This window comes from Hibiscus syriacus, unplaced genomic scaffold, assembly GCF_006381635.1.
Source record: "Hibiscus syriacus cultivar Baekdansim isolate YM2019G1 unplaced genomic scaffold, ASM638163v2 tig00111582_pilon, whole genome shotgun sequence".
Taxonomy (NCBI): domain Eukaryota; kingdom Viridiplantae; phylum Streptophyta; class Magnoliopsida; order Malvales; family Malvaceae; genus Hibiscus; species Hibiscus syriacus.
Window position 1 is genome coordinate 8,281,206 of NW_024063126.1, and position 13,774 is coordinate 8,294,979.

The 13,774-nt window shown below is 37.6% G+C and overlaps 2 protein-coding genes across 2 annotated transcripts; both read left to right on the top strand.

Annotated features, from left to right (window-relative positions):
* The first annotated feature begins 1,159 nt into the window (after positions 1 to 1,159).
* On the top strand, positions 1,160 to 2,906 carry LOC120165415 (general transcription and DNA repair factor IIH helicase subunit XPD-like). Its single transcript, XM_039174938.1, has 4 exons — positions 1,160 to 1,302; positions 1,674 to 2,115; positions 2,570 to 2,763; positions 2,876 to 2,906. The coding sequence occupies exons 1-4, from the start codon at positions 1,160 to 1,162 to the stop codon at positions 2,904 to 2,906; spliced, it is 810 nt and encodes a 269-aa protein (XP_039030869.1).
* Positions 2,907 to 10,572: 7,666 nt separating this feature from the next.
* LOC120165416 (general transcription and DNA repair factor IIH helicase subunit XPD-like) lies at positions 10,573 to 12,860 on the top strand. Its single transcript, XM_039174939.1, has 6 exons — positions 10,573 to 10,722; positions 10,898 to 10,997; positions 11,452 to 11,546; positions 11,648 to 11,724; positions 11,864 to 11,972; positions 12,486 to 12,860. Exons 1-6 carry the CDS (start codon positions 10,573 to 10,575, stop codon positions 12,603 to 12,605), a joined length of 651 nt encoding a protein of 216 aa, XP_039030870.1. The 3' UTR covers positions 12,606 to 12,860.
* Positions 12,861 to 13,774: the final 914 nt, after the last annotated feature.

Sequence of the window (13,774 nt, forward strand, 5' to 3'; positions counted from 1 at the left end):
TGAACATAAAAGTTTTTATTTATACTCGTTTATTTATCTTAATAAACGAATAGTTCACATAATGCTTTGTTCATTTAGACTCCTGTATATTACCAATAATTTATGTGATTATAAAATTTATCTAAATTAAATTAAAATTATATCATAATAGTATAAATATTTATAATTAAATTTAAATAAAAACTCATAGTTCGACCTATGGGTGAATAGTAAATTTTCTGTTATAGAATATAGTTAGTGATGCTTTGACAAAGAAGAGATCAACAACGAGCCGAAGCCCCAAGTGAACGATTTCTCTGTCTTCCTTCTTCTTTCGGCAACCACTAAACCTTAACTCTACCTGCTTTGAATCCATAAACCATTGCTTGAAATCGACACAGTTCAAAACCCAGAAAGAAAGAAACCATGAAGTTCCTAATCGAAGACGTCACGGTCTACTTCCCTTACGACCACATTTACCCAGAACAATACTCTTACATGATCGAACTAAAACGAGCCTTAGACGCCAAAGGCCATTGCCTTCTCGAAATGCATCTCTCCTCACCAGCTACTCTCTCTCCAGACCTCAACCCCCCATCAAGCTCATTTATTGTACACGCACCGTCCACGAGATGGAGAAAACATTGGCCGAATTGAAGCTTTTGTACGATTACCAGATTAAACATTTGGGATCCCAAGCTAAGATCCTTGCAATCGGGTTATCCTCGAGGAAGAATTTGTGCGTGAACCCAACGGTTGTTGCGGCGGAGAATCGGGATTCGGTGGATGCTGGGTGTAGGAAGTTGACGGCGAGTTGGGTTCGGGCTTTGGTGGCGGAGAATCCCGATGTGCCCACGAGTAAGTTTTTTGAGAATTATGAGAAGGCTGATTCTGCTGCCGTGTTGCCACCCGGAGTTTACACCCTTCAGGTATTCATTTCTTTTTAGGTGACAAAAGGAATGATCTTATGTTCATATAGACTGATTATATTACCACTGACGTAACATTTTATGATCTCTGTTTCCGGCACTATTCTTTTTAGGATTTGAGGGCGTTTGGGAAGGAGAAGGCGTGGTGTCCGTATTATTTGGCAAGACATATGATACAGATTGCGAATGTGGTTGTTTATAGTTACCAATATTTGCTTGATCCAAAGGTGGCTGGGATTATATCCGATTAGATGCAAAAGGAGTCTGTTGTGGTCTTTGATGAGGCTCATAATATCGACAATGTGTGTATCGAAGCGCTTAGTGTTAGCATTATGAGACAGACACTTGAAGGGGCTACAAGGAATCTGAGTAGGATAAGTCGAGAGATTGATGGGTATGTATTTTTCTTTGGGCAATGTTTTTCGATATATCTATAAAATTTCCCTTTTTTTTTTTGGTGAAACTGATCGGTAGTGGACTAGAGTGCTGTTCTATATGCTTCAAGTAGTTCTCTGTAATTTCTTAGGAACAACTTTCATATTAGTTATTGAGGAGTTTATCATCCCTTAATTTCTGAAATGGATGTGTTTATTTAAATTGTATATCATGGTAGGAAGGTTCAAGGCCACTGATGCTAGCAAACTGCGTGCTGAATACAACTGATTTGTCGAGGGTTTGGCACTGAGAGGAAACTTACCTAGTATGTGGAAAAAAATTGTTTTTTTGCTAAATACTTTCATCACTATTTCTTTTGTTTTATTATAGTCGCACATCGTTAATTTTACACTCTTCTCCTGTGCCAGTCACTGATAACTGGCTCTCAAATCCTGCTTTGCCCGATGATATTCTGAAGGAAGCCGTGCCGGGAAATATCCGTAAAGCTGAGCACTTCTTGCATGTTCTACGGAGATTGGTTCAATATCTACGTGGTCGGCTGGATACTGAGAATGTTGAGAAAGAAAGCCCGGTTGGCTTTGTTGCCTCTATCAGTAGTCATGCTGGAATTGACCAGAAGACATTGAAGTTTTGTTATGATCGTCTGCATTCACTCATGATGACTCTAGAAATAACTGACACGGATGAGTTCTTACACATCCAAACCATATGTGACTTTGCAACTCTTGTAGGCGCTTATGGTCGTGGGTTTTCAATTATTATCGAACCTTTTGATAAAAGCATGCCATCTATTCCAGATCCTGTCTTGCAGGTTAGTCTTAGTTACTTTTTAGTTTTTCTGAATTAGTGATGTCAGTATGTTGACAAACTTCCATAAATCTGAAAATAACAATAGGAGTTTTCTCCTTCAATTAACATGTCCCAGAGATATTTTCCAAGATCTCTTTTTTATCGACACACTTTGAGTTTGGAAGCTCCATCCATGTTGATTTGCGGGGGAACAAAATGAAGATGATAAATTTTCATTGGTTTTAGCTTTTTTGTATAGTATCTCTAATTTCTTAACATCTGTTTTCCAAATGTGGTCATATACATGATTTATCTTCCATGTCAACATTCAATGTAGGCCTCTGTTTCACTATGAGATCTAATCTTATGGTTTTTCTAGTGCTTGTTCCACTAATTTCTCTTTCCATTACAATATCATTAATATGTGATATTATTCTGTCCTTTTATGTACTAATTTTTATGATTTGGCATTTCAGCTTAGTTGCCATAATGCTTCGCTTGCCATAAAGCCTGTGTTTGACCAATTCCAGTCAGTTGTTATTACATCTGGCACACTCAGCCCTATTGATCTGTTCCCTCGCCTTCTTGATTTTCATCCAGTTGTTAGTCGTAGCTTTAAAATGTTTTTGAGAAGAGATTGCATATGTCCAATGGTTCTCACACGTGGAAGGTAGACCGATTTTTAATATTTACCCTTTATTATGAGAACTTAAGGAATTTGTAACATTTAAGATATTGAAGGCTTATAAATATAGTCATTACTGTATGGCTTGTTCTTGCAGTGACCATGATAGAGAAGCGGTGGCGGATTGATGAACGTTGCTCTTGTTGAAGAATCAAACCTAGAAAAGCTCTAGACTCGATGAAGAACAATAAGGAATGAATGAGGAAGGTGGCGGCAATAGCTAGGGTTCTTTAGGGTTCTTTTAGTGCTGGAAACAAGAAAAGAACAAGATAAAATAAGATAAACAAAAGATAAAGGAATTAAAAATAGAGAAAATAACCAAGAAATCAAAGATCTCCCTTATGAAAGTGAACGGTAAATGATTGATGGCGTGGAGGATATGGAAAATCGATGGATAATGTCCTATCGAGCCCTCCTAGTCGCAATGAAAAGGCAAACACGATAATATGGCTCTAACCAACCCTCCTAGTCGCGATGAAAAGGCAAATTGGAGTGTGAAGATTAATCTCCCTCACAAGAACTTGAAAGAACTCCAGGAGAAGAAGCTTCAAAGGCACAAGGCAATCAGCACTTGCAAAAACAAACTCTCGTTGTATTATTGATCAAAGAAATCTAATTTACAAAGTTGAATGAAGCCTCCTTTATATAGGAGATGAATTCTAAATGTCCTAAATAACTAAAGAATAAAATATTAATAAACTAAACATGTTTTAACTCTAATTCCTAATAAATAATAAAACTAAAATATTGTTTTAACCCAACCTTAATTCCTAATAAAATAATAAATTTGATCCTAAAGATAATTAATCATCCTATTAAATTATATTACAAATAATCAATATAAATATTGAAAATTCGTAATATTTACAAAATAACGTATTAATCCGTATAAGATTTCCTGCATGCACCGTCTTCAGTAAAATGACCATATTGATTCCCGATATCGGATTGATGCGATTCAAGAACCATTGGAAAGATAAGAGACCAACGGTTGTATCTCCAGAAGACATGTCGACCGGATAACAACTGGATCCCTTCAAAAAGTTGTTGCAAATCTGCTATCTGAAATATCAAAAGGAGATAAGTCGGAAACATTAAAGGATGCACTCACGTTATACTCACCGGGAAGATCAATGCGGTAGGCGTTGTCATTGATTCGTTCAAGAACTTGGAATGGGCCATCGCCTCGTGGGTCTAGCTTGGATTTCCTTTGTGTCGGGAACCTTTCTTTTCTCATGTGAACCCATACCCAATCTCCTGGTTCAAAGGTGACATGTCGTCGGCCCTTGTTAACTCGGTTTGCGATTGCCTCGTAGGTTTTCTCCATCTTGAGTTTGGCTTTGGCGTGAATGTCTTTGACAAGGGCAGCCTTCTTTTCACCATCTAAATGGCAACCTGATCTAAAGGTAAGGGAATAAGATCCAAAGTAGTTAGTGGGTTAAAACCATAAACTATTTCGAATGGAGAATAACCTGTTGTGGAGTGAATGGATCGATTATAAGCAAACTCAACAAAAGGTAAACATTCTTCCCAATTACGGGTATTCTTACCTACCACAGTTCTTAGCAAAGATCCTAGAATCCGATTTATTACTTCGGTTTGTCCATCGGTTTGAGGATGACAAGAAGTGGAATAGAGAAGTTTTGTGCCAATCTTACCCCCATAATACCTTCCAAAGTGGCTTATGAACTTAGTGTCACGATCGGCACAATGGTGCGAGGAATGCCATGAAGGCGGACTATTCTCGAAAGAATAAATTAGCAATATGTGTGGCATCGTCCGTTTTATGGCAAGGAATGAAGTGTGCCATCTTTGAGAATCTGTCCACAACCACAAAAAATACTATCTCTCCTTTCTTAGTGCGGGGTAAGCCAAGTATAAAATCCATCGATAAATCGATCCAAGGAGAAGAAGAAATTGGTAAAAGTGTATACAAACCATTAGGATTTACCTTTGACTTTGCTTGTTTGCACGTGATGCATGATGCACAAATCTTTTCCACTGTTTTACGCATGTGCGGCCAAAAGAAGTGTTCCATGACCATATCAAGTGTTTTATGAATACCGAAGTGTCCCATAAGTCCTCCGGCATGTGACTCGTGAACCAAGAACTCTCGCAAAGAGCCTTGTGGTATACACAACCTGTTCATGCGAAAAAGAAGCCATCTACAAGATAAACTTGTTAAAAGCACCTTTTACACATTGTTTATAAATCTCAGAAAAATCTAGATCGTTAGGAAAGTTCTTTGATATGTGCAAAACCAGAACAGTAGCATGCATTCGAGTGATAAGTGTATCGTCGGGATAATGCATCAGCTACGATGTTATCTTTCCCTTGTTTGTATTTGATGATGTAAGGAAAAGATTTAATGAACTCAACCCATCGAGCATGTCATTTGCTAAACTTACCTTGTCTATTTAACCATTTGAGTGATTCATGGTCCGTGTGAATGACAAACTCTTTAGGGAGAAGATAGTGTTGCCACACTTCGAGTGCTCGGACGAGTGCAAGAAGTTCCTTGTCGTAGGTAGAGTAGTTCAATTGTGCACCTTTTAACTTTTCACTAAAGTAAGCGATAGGTTGTCTTTCTTGCATGAGGACGGCACCAATGCCTATGCCTGAAGCATCACATTCTAGCTCAAAGGTGTTAGAAAAATTGGGAAGACGAAGAATAGGGGCAGAACATAATATCTTTCAGAATTTCAAAAGCTTTTTGTTGTAGTGGTCCCATTTGAATTCAACTGACTTTTTGATGATCTCGGTTAATGGTGCAACAATGGTTGAGAAATCTTTGACAAAGCGACGGTAGAAACTTGCCAAACCATAAAAAGATCTTACCTCGGTGATGGAAGTAGGCGTGGGCCATTCTTGAATTGCCTTGACCTTCTCTTTATCTACATGAATACCCCTGTACACTAACTATAAAGCCTAAAAACATAAGCTTATCACTGTAAAACACACACTTATCCATGTTAGCATATAAATGTTCTCGTCGAAGAACTTCGAGAACCATTCGAACGTGAATGACATGAGAATCAAAAGAAGATGAGTATATAAGAATGCCATCAAAGTAAACGACAACAAATTTACCTATAAACTCCTTAAGAACGTGGTTCATTAATCTCATGAAGGTGCTTGGAGCGTTTGTGAGTCCAAAGGGCATAACAAGCCATTCATACAAGCCGAACTTTGTCTTGAATGCTGTTTTCCATTCGTCACCTTCTTTCATTCGAATTTGATGGTAACCACTCTTCAAGTCAATTTTGGTGAAGACACTTGCACCATGTAGTTCATCCAACATATCATCTAGGCGTGGAATAGGATGCCTATACTTGATTGTTATCTGATTGATAGGTCGACAATCTACACACATTCGGAATGTGCCATCTTTCTTTGGAACTAGAATGACGGGAACTGCACAAGGACTAAGACTCTCACGGCTGTGTCCTTTTTGTAATAATGAATCTATTTGTCATTCCAATTCCTTCGTTTCCTCAGGATTGCATTGGTAAGCGGGGCGGTTTGGTATGGTTGATCCAGGGATGAAGTCGATTTGATGTTCGATTCCTCTTGTAGGTGGTAAACTATCCGGTGGGTTGCTTAAGACATCTTGAAACTCCTGTAATAGAGAAGAAAACACACTAGGCAAATCTGTGATGTTAGTGATAGTTGATAAAATGGAGTCCTTGAAACGGATTAGAATGCACGACCTATTTTGAAAAAGGGTATCTCTCATATCTTTTGCACTCACATAAATGTTTTGAGACACTCTTTTATTTTCACATTGAGGTTCACTCACCACCCGTGGGGTCATTTGTTTGGCTTTTATCGGTTGTGGCCTCTTTTGTCTTTTATTTCAAATTCCATGTTTCCTTGAGAATTCGTTGTTAATCTATGAGAATCTCTTTGGGGGTAGGGGGTTAAGTGGGAACGGTTTACCTTTTATTGGAATTTTGTAAATGTTCTTTCGACCATAATATGTGATGTCGTTGTCGTATTGCCAAGGTCGTCCTAAGAGAATGTGGGATGCTTGCATCGGAATTACATCACACCATACATCGTCACAATACTTTTCCATCTTGATATTAACGAGGCATTATTTAACCACCTTCATCTCGGCACTCTCATTAAGCCATTGTAAGCAATAAGGTTTCGGATGTCGTTGGCAAGGAAATTTGAGTGATTCAACAACGTTGGAGCTAATGACGTTGACACAACTACCATTATCAATGATGATGGAGAATGGTTGTTCCTTGATTAGGCAGTGTGTGTGGAAGATGTTGGAACGTTGTATGTCAGACTCGTCGGATGCTTGGATGTTCAATGTATGACGGATCACCAAGATTGTGCCATTGTACTCATCGCTTCCATAGTCATCACTGTCTTCTTTGGCTTCGGCATGTGCTGGAATGTCGGCGATGTCGTCATCGGAGTCAGAATTGTAAGATCCATCACCTAGTATGGTTAAGGTCCTCGTGTTTGGACAATTGCGGCTGATATGGCCTCTTCCTAAGCATTTAAAACACTTGATGTCTCTTGCTCGGGTGTCGTCTTTAGGGGCTGGAAGTGTCTCATTCTTCGCTGGTCGTTGTTTTTCTTTGTCGAGTTTGTCATCTCTCGACTTTTTTTGAGAAGATGGAGTAGAAGATGAGGAAGGATTTGAAGGATTACCTTGGTAAGAGAATGAAGTACCTTGGTAATGTTCTCTGAATCGGAATCTCCTTTGTATTTGTGCTTCGATTGTCATTGCTTTCTTTAGTGTATCTTCGAGGTTTTCGTACCCATGAAGATCAAGAAGATCAATGTTGTTTGAGTTTAAGCCAACGACGAATCTTGACATGGTGTCTTCTTTTTCTTCAGTTATGTTAGCCCTATTGAGTAAGGACTGCATCTCCTTGTAGTAATCTTCAACTGAACTTCTACCTTGTCAAAGTCGGTGTAGTCGTTGTTTAAACTCGGTATAATGTGTCGGTAGGAACGGTTCCTCATGGCATGTTTGAGTTCGGTCCAAGACGTGATTGGTTGAATTTGGTAGTTGTCGATCTTTTCCTTGTTTGCATCCACCAAGTGTGAGCATATCCTTCGAATTCCAAGGTGATGAGGGGAACTTGTTCAGCTTGGGGGCAGTCATTGTATGCGAAAAGAGATCAACTTTTCCTTCCCAATCGATGTACTTGTCTGGGTCGAGTCTCCTTTAAAAGACGGATCGTGAACTTTGGTTTTGCAAAGAGTTCGGGTGTTTGAAAACGTGGTTGTGCTCGCCTGGGGGCCAAAAGTTCAGCATTGTTTGGCCTTGGATTCTGGTTTGGTAGATCAGTTGTAGTTCTGCCTTTCTCTCAAGGCATTGTTAAGTTGATCAAATTGAGTTGTGAGTCGTTCAAGTGCGGCTAAGATAGCCGTAAGTGTCCTCATTGTATTGTCGCCCATCCTGCAATATAACATCAAAAGAAGATTTTAAAGTAGAATAAAAATAAATAAAATAAATTCAACAAAACAAGAAACCTCACAAGTCACTCCAAGAAAGTAACACAACGAGAGGCAAGTAAACGATCTTGTACTCTTTAAACTCACTTTACCAAGTAGTCTTTCACAGTTCGTATCGGAGTTTGAGTACTAGCAAAGGCGATAAGAAAAACCTAAAAACTCTAAGAGGCCAAACAAAGGTTAGACTCCAAGAGAACGAAAATACAAAGAAGGAAGAAGTATGCAAACTCTTTAGTCCTACTAACACAAAGAAGATAATGTGTTAGATAATGCAAAAGAACAATAACAAGAAAAAATAAAAGAACCTAAAGCACTAAGAGTCAAAGAAAAAGGGAAAACCAGAAAACCTAGAAAACGCTGGATCAACTTGAGCAACGTTTTTGAGGGGGTTACCGGTGTCCAAAAATTCTGAAAAATTTCTAGAATGTCTTTCGATGTGTCAAGAAACCACCTGTAAAACTTCAGAACCAAATACCTTCAGTAGTATCCAGTAGACTCTGTTGAACGGTGAGTCCTCAAACAATCTGTTTTTCTTGATCACTTTTTTCGAAGTTGTTCTTGATCTCCAAAAACTCTGATATTTTGTGTGAATGATCTCCAATATATGAAGTTTCAATCTGGAAATTTTCACCACAAAATTCTTCCTGTATAATTTTCAAGAAATTTGACAATATTCTAGACCGAATCTGCTGATAAAACTTGAATGATGTATTTGAAGGCTCTAATGAACTCTGATTGAAGTGAATTTTGGAATGGAAATTAAAATTAAGATGGATATGATATCTACAGAAAATCAGCCCTAAATACCTTCGTTTGCATTTTTTTTGAAATTTTGGCTTTTTTGTTTTGTTTTTTTTTTTGCCTTTTTTTTTATTTTTTTATTGAAAAAAATAGCAAACTAACAAGAAGGATTTGAATCTAAATTAAAATTAAATAAAAAGAACCTAAAACGATGAATCTTCTCTGAACTAGCTCCGTTGGGGGTACCTTAACGGTTGTGTGTGCAAGAACAAGCAAAATGCTTGCTTCTTCCAAGAATCGGCCCAAATATGATACCAATTGATAGGGAAGCTGTGGCGGATTGATGAACGTTGCTCTTGTTGAAGAATCAAACCTATAAAAGCTCTAGACTCGATGAAGAACAATAAGGAATGAATGAGGAAGGTGGCGGCAATAGCTAGGGTCTTTAGGGTTTCTTTTAGTGCTGGAAACAGAAAGAAACAAGATTAAAATAAGATAAACAAAAGATAAAGGAATTAAAAATAGAGAAAATAACCAAGAAATCAAAGATCTCCTTTATGAAAGTGAACGGTAAAGATGATTGATGGCGTGGATGGATGTGGAAAATCGATGGATAATGTCCTATCGAGCCTCCTAGTCGCAATGAAAAGGCAAACACGATAATAGGAAGGTGGCGGCAATAGCTAGGGTCTTTAGGGTTTCTTTTAGTGCTGGAAACAAGAAAAGAACAAGATTAAAATAAGATAAACAAAAGATAAGGAATTAAAAATAGAGAAAATAACCAAGAAATCAAAGATCTCCTTTATGAAAGTGAACGGTAAAGATGATTGATGGCGTGGATGGATGTGGAAAATCGATGGATAATGTCCTATCGAGCCTCCTAGTCGCAATGAAAAGGCAAACACGATAATATGGCTCTAACCAACCCTCCTAGTCACGATGAAAAGGCAAATTGGAGTGTGAAGATTAATCTCCCTCACAAGAACTTGAAAGAACTCCAGGAGAAGAAGCTTCGATAATAAAATAATAATAACTAAAAATATTGTTTTAACCCAACCTTAATTCCTAAAAAATAATAAATCTGATCCTAAAAGATAATTAATCATCCTATATTAAATTATATTACAAATAATCAATAAAATATTGAAAATTCGTAATATTTACAAAATAACGTATTAATCCCGTATAGGATTTCCTGCATGGATTGATGCGTAATATTTACAAAATAACGATTAATCCCGTATAGGATTTCCTGCATGCACCGTCTTCAGTAAATGACCATATCTTGAGTTTCCGATATCCGTTCAAGGAAAGATAAGAGACAAACGGTTGTATCTCCAGAAGACATGTCGACCGGATAACAACTGGATACCCTTCAAAAAGTTGTTGCAAATCTGCTGCTATTAGACCCTTCCGGATGAATGCTTGAACTGCGATTTGAAGCTTGTCTTTAAGAAGTTTGGTCCGGCCTCGTGTGATAGGGCCAAGTGGTATAGTAAATTCATCATCCTTAGCTTTAGGGCATGTGGTGCATGTATCAGACCAACTTCCTGTTGTACCAAATTTGATATGAGAAGTGATTCAGGTGTTGTGAGGAATTATGGGAAGCTCTTGTTGGAGATGGTATATGTTGTCCCTGATGGAATTGTCTGTTTTTTCGTCAGTTATTCGTACATGGATGGAATTATTAACACTTGGAATGATACTGGGATTCTGAAGGTGTGGATATTTTTTCTCTTGTTATGTGCAAAGAAGTTGACCATCTTTCATTCCCTTCTGGTCTCTTCCCTCCTATATAGGGCTGGTTAACTTGCTTGTAAACAACCTTATCTTTGTACTGAAAGAAGATGTATATCGTTTTCCAGATAAAATGTTATAAATCCACCTCTTGTAGGATATAATGCAACATAAGCTTGTCTTCATTGAGACGCAAGATGTTGTGGAAACATCATTGGCTCTGGACAATTATAGCAGGGCTTGTGACTGTGGAACAGGTGCAGTATTTTTTTTGTTGCCAGGTACAATATCAATGATGAAATGTATAAATTTGAATCTTTGTTGTACAGCATGCAATATGTTGTTAGACTGGTTCATAGGCTTGCAGTCATTCAATTGTGGTCATTCTAAGTTGTTTCTGTTTTTGTTACTACCAGTTACTGGTCTGCCTCATCATTTTTCTTTCTTTCGAGCTGTTTATCTGGTATAAAGAGGTGACGCTTATCATATTCTAATTCAATCAACTGGATTTCTCATGGATGTTGAAGGGGGAAGGTTGCTGAAGGTATAAATTTTGATCGACATTATGGCATACTAGTAATCATTTAATTACCTCTCTAGTTTCCATTTTGCATATTGTACTTTATAGGCAGACAATCTATAGTTACAATAGTTTTTTATTTTAAAGAAGTTGACACAAGTCAGATTTTCCATGTCTGCATGTCAATGAAGTTAGGTTTTCTTTCAGAATATTGCTGGCCAGGTTGGAGTACTTACGAGACACATTCCAGATAAAGGAAGGAGATTTTCTTACTTTTGATGCCTTGGTATGATTCTACATCCATCTTTGTCCTGATAAAAAGCTTTCATTTTTTATTTTCCTTAACATATTATGAAGTGTGACAACTGTTTTCTTGATACTAAGCAGGGGCAAGCCGCTCAATGTGTGGGCCGGGTTATACGTTCAAAGGCTGATTACGGGATGATGATATTTGCCGATAAGAGGTTTATATATCTCCTACTCATTGATCTTATTCCTGTATATTGAAATTGGAAATTCCTTTTTTGGTTGACAGTGTCTCGGCATGACAGTTTTCCTACTTTCAGCCTTCTGAATTAGTAGTTTGATTTTTAATTAATGCAGGTATAGCCGACATGACAAGCACTCAAAATTGCCTAGTTGGATACTGTCTCATTTACAAGATGCAAACCTGAATTTGAGCACTGACATGGCTTTGCATATAGCTAGAGAGGTGTGTCCTTTGATTGTTCAATCAAAATTTTGTCCACATTGAGAAGTTTGTTCTAATGTAGTTCATCTATGATTGAGGCTAAATCAAGGAGTTGGTAATGAAATGGAGTTGTTTTGACATTTGAATTAATTTGGAATTCGTTTAGAAACTTACTTTAGTATGGATCATTGATGTTGTAGTGATTATTTTTTTGGAAAGAAAATTGGTAATGATTAAGATAACAAGTTCAAGCCCTTTCTCAATGTTCTTTTTTGTTTTCAATAGGTGGCTTTTGATGCTAAAAAACAATTGACTGTTATGAATTTGTGTTTGGACTGAAATCATGTATTGACCATAGACTCCTGTTGAAGGTTCAAATCTTGTTTTGGTTTTTCTTTATTTATATTTGATGAGCGGAAGTATTAATATATTAGATATCAGAAATACCATATTTGAAGTTGACGAGCTAAGGATATCTTATCTGATTGTTGTAATTGTTGTCCTAAGTTTTGCTTTCTTTTTCTTTGGGAGCTGTTCCTAAGAAAAATGGCTCAACCGTATGATAAGACCGGTAGTAGCGATAGGAAGACATTACTGTCACAAGAAGATTTGGAGAAGATGGGCGACAGAAGCATGCATGAAATGTTTTATTAAAGGTTTCTCTTTCATCTCTTAACTCTTTTTCCGGATTCGGAAAGTTTGTCAGTGGCAAAGCTGTTGGTTTTTCAGCAGGTTAATGAAGCATAGCTGTGAAACTTTAAATTATTTGCAAGAGCGTTTGCTAGCTAGTTAGCTGCTTCCTTTTCACCTCCATTGCTGGAGATCTTTTGTCAATTCAATTCAATTCAATTTTATGACTAAGGACAAGGTAATAAAAATATCTAGAATTTTCAAATATGATTTCCTTTATCAAGTTTCTTTTTCCCCGGAAATTTTCCTCGAGTAAGTGACGATTGCATCTAGTAGAAAAATTACGGTAGTAAATTTTGTGTTCTGAAGCTATTTCGGGTAGAGCTTACGAGGTCACCTTGTATGCTAATTGACTGGTTTGTAAAAACATTGCAGTATCCGTTTTTAATTTGAAGTAGTTGGTTGTAGTGTTGCTGTGATGGCTCAGTTTTTGGATTATATTCTGTTGGAGCTCACATAGGCTTTTCGATAGTGCCCTGGTCGGGTTGTGGGGTTCCTTGGAGTGGTCTCACTCCGACCGAAGGCTGCGGACCTCTTTCTTTGAGGACCCTGGGACTCCCATTGTCTCTCGTTGCCTCGTATTGCTGCTTCTTTGGTATTCCTTATTGAACCTTGTTTAGTTGTTTGTATGGTATTGTTTTCTTGTTTTTGCTCGGGGCAATGCCTAGTGTTTTTTTTAAGGGTAACCTATACTAGGTACCACTGAACTTTGTCTGTTGACTCATTTATACTACTGAACTTTCAATTTTGTCAATTATAACACTGAACTTTAGTTTTATATTCAATTATGTCACTCCGCCGTTAAGTCACTAACGGAACGATGACATGGCTAATGGTTGCTGACGTGGCATGCCATACCAAAACGACATCGTTTTGGTGCGGTTGTTCTAATGCCTAAAACGATGTCATTTTAGACATTAAACTTTAGAGGTGTATCGGTTATGCCGCTGAACTTTTAAATAATTTTCTTCTTTACCACTGTATTTTTCGACTGCGTCGACAGTCAATAGTCGTTTGTCACTGATCATCTTTCACGGTGAAATCGGTACCAAAATGATCGCATTTGTCTCCTCATTATTCTCATAAAATTAGTTTGCATGAAACCCACTTAGAATTGATAAAATTAAACACAA

Bases quoted from the DNA above. Each gene is read 5' to 3' on its own strand.
- LOC120165415 (XM_039174938.1), top strand. From the start codon at position 1,160: ATGCAAAAGGAGTCTGTTGTGGTCTTTGATGAGGCTCATAATATCGAC. The intron at 2,116-2,569 runs GTTAGTCTTAGT...TTGGCATTTCAG, and splicing joins TTCCAGATCCTGTCTTGCAG to CTTAGTTGCCATAATGCTTC. The intron at 2,764-2,875 runs GTAGACCGATTT...TTGTTCTTGCAG, and splicing joins ATGGTTCTCACACGTGGAAG to TGACCATGATAGAGAAGCGG.
- LOC120165416 (XM_039174939.1), top strand. From the start codon at position 10,573: ATGAGAAGTGATTCAGGTGTTGTGAGGAATTATGGGAAGCTCTTGTTG. The intron at 10,998-11,451 runs GTGCAGTATTTT...ATGTCAATGAAG, and splicing joins GGCTTGTGACTGTGGAACAG to TTAGGTTTTCTTTCAGAATA. The intron at 11,547-11,647 runs GTATGATTCTAC...GATACTAAGCAG, and splicing joins TTCTTACTTTTGATGCCTTG to GGGCAAGCCGCTCAATGTGT.